At 42.7% G+C, this 7,746-nt stretch overlaps 1 protein-coding gene across 1 annotated transcript; it reads right to left on the reverse strand.

The window, feature by feature from the left end:
• Positions 1-447: 447 nt before the first annotated feature.
• Positions 448-7,510, reverse strand: LOC135981917 (myb/SANT-like DNA-binding domain-containing protein 2). The gene is made up of 2 exons (XM_065586801.1): positions 1,577-7,510; positions 448-1,024 (listed from the first exon to the last, which is right to left on the reverse strand). Exons 1-2 carry the CDS (start codon positions 2,115-2,117, stop codon positions 555-557), a joined length of 1,011 nt encoding a protein of 336 aa, XP_065442873.1. The 5' UTR covers positions 2,118-7,510; the 3' UTR covers positions 448-554.
• Positions 7,511-7,746: the final 236 nt, after the last annotated feature.

The raw sequence follows: 7,746 nt of genomic DNA on the forward strand, positions 1-7,746 counted from the left end.
GTGCCGAATGGTGGTGGAATGTGCATTTGGACGTTTAAAAGCGCGCTGGCGCAGCTTACTGACTCGCTCAGACCTCAGCGAAAAGAATATCCCCATTGTTATTGCTGCTTGCTGTGCGCTCCACAATATCTGTGAGAGTAAGGGGGAGACCTTTATGGTGGGGTGGGAGGTTGAGGCAACTCGCCTGGCCGCTGATTACGCGCAGCCAGACACTAGGGCGGTTAGAGGAGCACAGCAGGGCGCGGTGCGCATCAGAGAAGCTTTGAAAACGAGTTTTGTGACTGGCCAGGCTACTGTGTGAAACTTCTGTTTGTTTCTCCTTGATGAACCCTCCAACCCCCCCCCCCCCGACCCGGTTCACTCTACTTCCCTGTAAACCAACCACCCCACCCCACCCTCCCCTCCCCTCCCGCTTGCAGAGGCAATAAAGTCATTGTTTTTTCACATTCATGCATTCTTTATTTGTTCCTTACAGAGGTAGGGGGATAATTGCCAAGGTAGCTGGGATGGGTGGGGGAGGAGGGATGGAAAAGGACATACTGCATTTTAAAACTTTAACTCTTATTGAAGCCCAGCCTTCTGATGCTTGGGCGATCATCTGGGGTGGAGTGACTGGGTGGACGGAGGCCCCCCCACCGTGTTCTTGGGCGTCTGGGTGAGGAGGCTATGGAACTTGGGGAGGAGGGCTGTTGGTTACACAGGGGCTGTAGCGGCGGTCTCTGCTCCTGCTGCCTTTCCTGCAACTCAACCATACGCTCGAGCATATCACTTTGATGCTCCAGCAGACGGAGCATTGCCTCTTGCCGTCTGTCTGCAAGCTGACGCCACCTATCGTCTTCAGCCCGCCACCTCTCCTCTCGTTCATGTTGGGCTTTTCTCATCTCCGACATTGACTTCCTCCACGCATTCTGCTGTGCTCTATCAGCGTGGGAGGACATCTGCAGCTCCGTGAACATCTCGTCCCTCGTCTTACGTTTTCTCTTTCTAATGTTCACGAGCCTCTGCGAAGGAGAAACATTTGCAGCTGGTGGAGGAGAAGGGAGAGGTGGTTAAAAAAGACACATTTTAGGGAACAATGGGTACACTCTTTCATTACAAGGTCGCATATTTCGGCTTGCAGGCAGCCATCGTAGGCCACAGTGTTTTGGCTTTTTTAACCTTCTTAACATGCGGGAAAGGTTGCAAACAGCAGCGCATTTCCCATATCAAGGATGAATTGGGTTGTCCATTTAAAATGGGGTTTCAATGTAAAAGGAGGGGGGCTGCGGTTTCCCGGTTAACATGCGGCACAAACACAAGTAAACCACCCCCCCCACACACACACACACACACGATTCTCTGGGATGATCACTTCACCCCTCCCCCCCACCGCGTGGTTAACAGCGGGGAACATTTCTGTTCAGAATAGCAGGAACGGGCGCCTCTGAATGTCCCCCTTAATAAAATCACCCCATTTCAACCAGGAGTGCTTTCTGGAGATGTCCCTGGAGGATTTCCGCTCCATCCCCATACACGTTAACAGACTTGCTTGCTTTTTTTTTGTAATGTTTACAAATATTTACAAAGTTACACTCACCAGAGGTCTCCTGTGTGCCCTGAGGGTCTTGGGTGAGTTCGGGGGTTACTGGTTCCAGGTCCAGGGTCACAAACATATCCTGGCTGTTGGGGAAACCGGTTTCTCCGCTTCCTTGCTGCTGTGAGCTACCTACAGTACCTCCATCGTCATCTTCCTCGTTCCCCGAACCGTCTTCCCTGTGTGTTTCTCCAGTGAGAGAGTCATAGCACACAGTTGGGGTAGTGGTGGCTGCACCCCCTAGGATCGCATGCAGCTCCGCGTAGTAGCGGCAAGTTTGCGGCTCTGCCCCGGACCTTCCGTTTGCTTCTCTGGCTTTGTGGTAGGCTTGCCGTAGCTCCTTAATTTTCACGCGGCATTGCTGTGTGTCCCTGTTATGGCCTCGGTCCTTCATGGCCTTGGAGATCTTTTCTAATACTTTTCCATTTCTTTTACTGCTACGGAGTTCAGCTATCACTGCTTCATCTCCCCATATGGCGAGCAGATCTCGTACCTCCCGTTCGGTCCATGCTGGAGCTCTTTTGCGATCCTGGGAGGACTCCATGACGGTTACCTGTGCTGATGAGCTCTGCGTGGTCACCTGTGCTCTCCACGCTGGGCAAACAGGAAATGAAATTCAAACCTTCGCGGGTCTTTTCCTGTCTACCTGGTCAGTGCATCTGAGTTGAGAGCGCTGTCCAGAGCGGTCACAATGAAGCACTGTGGGATAGCTCCCGGAGGCCAATAACATCGAATTCCGTCCACACTACCCCAATTCCGACCCGCAAAGGCCGGTTTTATCGCTAATCCCCTCGTCGGAGGTGGTGTAAAGAAACCGGTTTAAAGGTCCCTTTAAGTCGAAAGAAAGGGCCTCGTTGTGTGGACGTGTCCAGGCTTAATTCGGTTTAACGCTGCTAAAGTCGACCTAAACCCGTAGTGTAGACCAGGCCTTAGGGACATAGGTTTTATACTGGTCCCCTTTGGATATATCTGCCACACAAAACCAGTTTATTAGAATATTCATGGAAGAGGATCTTAAAAGGTGAGCAAACAGAGATGAAGACAATTAATTAAAAAATGTGAATGATTATCTACAGAAATGGTTTTCTGGCTATTGGCTACCTCCAGGGGCTATTATTATTGTGATGCTGGAAGATATTAATGGCTGCCATCAAGCAGCTCTTTGATCCATGGACAATCACACACCTGGTTAAAGCTGAATGGTGTCTAAGCAACCTTTATTCAGGCTAACAGGAAAGAGCAATTAAGCCCCTTGAATGCAGTGATAGCTGGAAACAATATAAGCACTGCTCAAGGCACTGGATTGCATGGCAAGGCCTGAGTAAGAACTAACCCAGGGAGAATAAGAGGGATTTTTCTGGGAGTGGTTGCAAATGTGGGAGCTAAGGAATTTGTGTGTGAAAGACAGAAAGTGGGCAGACAGCTAGAGAAGCAGTCATGAGCATGGCTGTGAAAGGGAGCAGAGAGACAGGGCTCCTCAGGACATTGTTCAAGAGGCAGGCTTGGACATTATGAGCAAGGAAACTGCCTGCTACTGTTTCCATCTACTGTGTTCAGGGAAAGAAGACCTTGTGTATATTCTTTATAAATAAACAGAAAGAATATACCTGATTTGTATCATTTTCTCCTTCTAATGAAAACAATGTAGCAAGGACCTAAATATTGGCTAACCACTCTGGCAAAAGGGCAACTTTATTATTCTATTATTACTATTTATTATCTGTCCTTGATGCTGTACAAAAGAACCAGGGGAACTTGGTACCTGCCCCCAAAGAACTTACTTTCTACATTAAACAAACCATACAGTTCACATATTTTTAGAATGATTATCCTCTCACACCAGTGAATTGACATTGAGCTATTGGGTGGTACATCTGATTTACATTGGGGCAGTTGTTTTTGCTCTTTTTTTTCATTTGCAGACCCCTAAAAATTGTGAATGGAGGTGCAGACCCCTTTGGAAATCTTAGATATAGTCTGCAGACCCCCAGAGATCTGTGGACCACAGATTGAAAACCACTGAACTCGGATGAGAGAGAGGAGAATCAAATCCACAATGCACAAGCCAAGTAACTAGGTTTTATCTCAAAAGGTTCTCTTTTTATTAATAACACTTCTTTCTCTGGTGGATTAATGTGAACACATATCATTTTGAATAATAAGTTTTCAGCAGGGATTTGGGTAAAGGGAGGGTAGTCATCTGGCTCAGGTATGTCACTTAGGAGCTTTATAGCTAACAGACAATGGGCATACTGGCCTTGGTCTTTTGGCTGTAGCAGAGGAGGGCATGATGCAATTTAGCAGTGGGGGATGGGTCAGATTGCAAAGGTGCACTGGGCCTGTCTCTCACCGTAAGTTACACCAACTGCTGATGGTCTGAAGGGGCCCTAACTGCTGTTGGGAATTAGTAGGGCTCAGGGAGGCCACAACTCTTCTGTCAACCACATTTTGCACTGGACACAGGGAAGAGGGATGCCATAGGAGCTGGTGCACTGGCTTCTGTGCCACCAGAGGATCATCCTAAGCTATGGTGTTCCTGCTGTGGGCTGCTCTGGTGACTTTAGGCAGCTTTGCACTGAAGGAGGTCATAAAGTGGCTAGAATGCAGTTGAGGACTGGAACCATTCCATATGTCATTCGTGGCTTCTCTACTGTTGAGCTTTCTGAGGTATATAAAAGTGTATATGCACTAACCAAGAGAAATGGAAAGTGCTTCCTGTTGATAAAACAGTTCTTGTGGGTAGGAAGACATGAAAACTGATAAAAATTATAAAGAAAGCAAATACAAGAACACTTGGAAAATATATAAAGGACTGGGGTCATGCTTTTGAGAGTGTTAAGAAAATTTGCTAGTAAATTCACCAAACGACTGGGAACCAGTGGGGAGGAGCCAAATGTTGCACTAATTTTCAAGAAAAAAAGAGTGATCCTTGCAATTAGCATCAGAAGGAGACCTCACAGCAGCTATGACATAATTGACATACTAGTCTTATAATTACAGAGACCAGATTTAGCCATTGGAAGGCTGAAAGAGAAAAACTCCCTGTACACTATGTTCAGATAAGCTAGATCTGTGAATAATGGCAATTTTAGCGCTGTCCCCAGTCGTCTCTAGATTGTTTGGCTCTAGAGCACTCAAACAAAAGGCACTCAGGCCCAGATCCTCCACCATAATTAGGTACCTAACTCCCATTGATTTCACGTAGGTACCTACATCCTTTGATCTGGGCCTCATAATTTTGCACAGCCCTTGGGGGTGGAAAATCCTGAGATTGTGTCTTCTCAGCACCGGGATGTGTCACATTACATATAATTTCCCATGGAATAAACTCTATGCTGCATCCCAGCAATTATATTAAACTTGTCTAGAACACAGCACTCTCAAGGCCTTGTGATCCACCCTCATACCAGGTGTTAATCTCAGGAAAGGGAGATGTAAAGGAATAAGGGTACAAAGCATTACAATCCTTGGGGTTTAAGCTTTATGATTCTACTGATTCCTATAGCCCACACTATATTTGTTGTCTCCCAAAATGAAGGAAAAAGTTAAAGATCTCTCATGCACACACATACATACTATTTTCCAACCTTTATCATGGTAGTGCTGGTATGACAGAAGATAATGTATCTAAATTAAGGTTGTTGTCACTTGCTCTGCTGGACAGTCCTAATTTTCACATGGTATTTTTGCATCAAGGTCTATCAAAAACCAGGAAGTGGAGAAGCCGATGGACAAGTTAAAAAGCAAGAAAAGGTAATCAAAATTTTTGAACCCCCAAAACTTCAGGTTTGGTTTGAGTTGTAAGGGAATGCCCAAGTTATCTAGACTGCTTTGTCCATCCTCAGCAGGAGCCCTAAAATAGGGGTAATAATACTGATCTATAGTAACTAGTCACAAGGGTTAATTAATTAAACCACTTTGAATTTCACAGATGTAATCTGCTACACTATATAGGTACAAAGTGCGCTCTCTCTCTCTCTCTGTCTCTCTCTGTCTCTCTCACTCTCTGTTTCATATACTGAGTCAATTCTCTACTTCACATAAAAATATCAGCTCCTATAATGTCATGTGCATATAAGAAGAGGAGAATAGAACCAATTATGTATGTATGCAAGCTGACCACGCAATTAGATGCACAACTGGGCATGCAAATTCTCTTATTAGCAGTATGTGCTATTTGCACATATATTTGCATGCTTAAATACACATTACTAAGCGTTCAAAATGTTGTGTTTGAAAATTTTGTCCACCGTATCTGAAGTGCACATTCCGGAGAATCTTGTTAGTGAGATCTCCAACTCTCATGTAAACCTTCAGTATAGCTTTCACTTCACTACAGGGTGCTCTCAAAAGAAGGTGTTCTGTGTATGCACTATGTGGTGTTGATAGAAAGATATGCAGTGAGATGCTACATTAACACTACATTTGTGCGAACAGTAATAATGTTAAAATGTTTTAGTTTCCTGCTTGTAGATTCCAGTCAGACAGAACTCCTCTTACCCCAGTGTGAGAAGGAGGGTAGGGGATCTGTAATCTTCCTTAAAATGTTTCTTGGCCTGAATTTTTTTCTAATTTATTTGATGCATTACCCCTACTATGTTCTAAAACACCATGCTGGCCTACGTGCCTAATTTATGCAAATTACAAGCATAGATGAATCCTGTTTTTTCATATTATGAAAGACTTCTTGACTTCTTGTTTTTCTCTGTTGGTTTCCTTTACCGATAGGAAAGCCATAACCTTCCTAGCACCTCTTTTAGCAGCATTTCACTTATCTGTAGATAGTATATAAACCCTTTTCTCTCTTTGAAAATATTTTCCCCATTATGTTCCACATTCAGAGCTGTATTTCAAAGTGTCATTTTAATCCTTTTTATCTTTGTGATAACCTAGAATATTGTTCGTTACTTGGTTATTCCAGTCACATTTCACTGTACTTCACTGAAATCTCAATGGAGAAAGAATGCTTTAGGCAAAATGAACTTTGAACTTTTGTGTCATCAAAATCCTTAATGTGAGTATATTGGATGTAGCCTGTATGGCTTAACCTAAAATCATTAGAAACACATTAACATTATAAAGTTTGCACCAGTTCACAAATGAAAGTTTAGGTTGTTGTTTTTTTTAAAAGAAAGTTAATTCATAAGTATAAATTCATGCGACTCTGGTCACTCAATATATTTAATGATAAACGTGGTTTAAAATATGTACCTTAATTCCAATAAAAGGCACTACAGTGATGATGACAACAAAACCAGAGCATAATGCTTTTTACTATCCATAAAGTATTAAGTGATCTCGCTTTAGACAATTAGGTAGCAATGACATTGTCTTGATTTGACACATTTGAATACCTACAGGTCATGATGACACCATAAAAGTTAATGTGCATATTCTTTTTTAAAGACAATTACTATGCTGGGGAAGTAGTGCCTATTGTAAAATTGTGTTTAAATTAAAAAGAGATATTAAAATAAGTTAAAATGCCTTTGTTGTTGTTGTTCTTTTTAATGCTACATCAATCAGGAATCGTCAGAAAACTACCAGTTTTCTGAAGTAGTCACTTCAGTCATCAGTAATTTTCACTAATACTTTTTGTATACATTTCTGGTTTTTACATTATTAAATCCCTACCTTTTGTAGAGGATTGTCTTTTCTCTGTTTCAACTTTTGCATTAGATATCAAACTGCTGCTCCCTTCTCCTACAGACTAATTTCTCATAGCGTAATACTCAAATTCTCTTAAAATTCCTAAAATGCAGGTCCACCATGGCTTAGCCACTTTTGTCTCTTTTAAAATCACTACTTATTAATGTTAATCATGTTAAAGCATTGGGTTTTCTTAATGAGTATGAGCTTAAGTTTTTAATCATAGTCATTTTTTTCCCTTTAAATTTTTCAGAAAATCGCTAGGATTAAAATGCCATAAAGATTTCCTTTCCACCCATGCTAGTATGTGGCTGAGATTGCTTAGAAGAGCAGCCTTTATCCTATTCAAAGGATATGTCTACAGACAGATGAATATACAGTTAGATTCACCATACATGTGTTTCCTCTCTGCCAAGAAAGAGAACACTTGCAAACTTGTGGCTGATAAAATTTTGCAGAAAATAAGAGGTCTGTGTATAAGTCTCCACTTCTTTCCCCTCCCCTTCATCCTAAATTTACATATT

Source organism: Chrysemys picta, chromosome 2 (genome assembly GCF_011386835.1).
Source record: "Chrysemys picta bellii isolate R12L10 chromosome 2, ASM1138683v2, whole genome shotgun sequence".
NCBI lineage: Eukaryota > Metazoa > Chordata > Testudines > Emydidae > Chrysemys > Chrysemys picta.

Excerpts from the sequence above, each read along its gene's own strand:
- LOC135981917 (XM_065586801.1), bottom strand. The coding sequence starts at position 2,117 with ATGGAGTCCTCCCAGGATCGCAAAAGAGCTCCAGCATGGACCGAACGG. Across the intron at positions 1,025-1,576 it reads GGGCACACAGGAGACCTCTG|CTGCAAATGTTTCTCCTTCG; the intron begins GTGAGTGTAACT and ends CTCCTCCACCAG.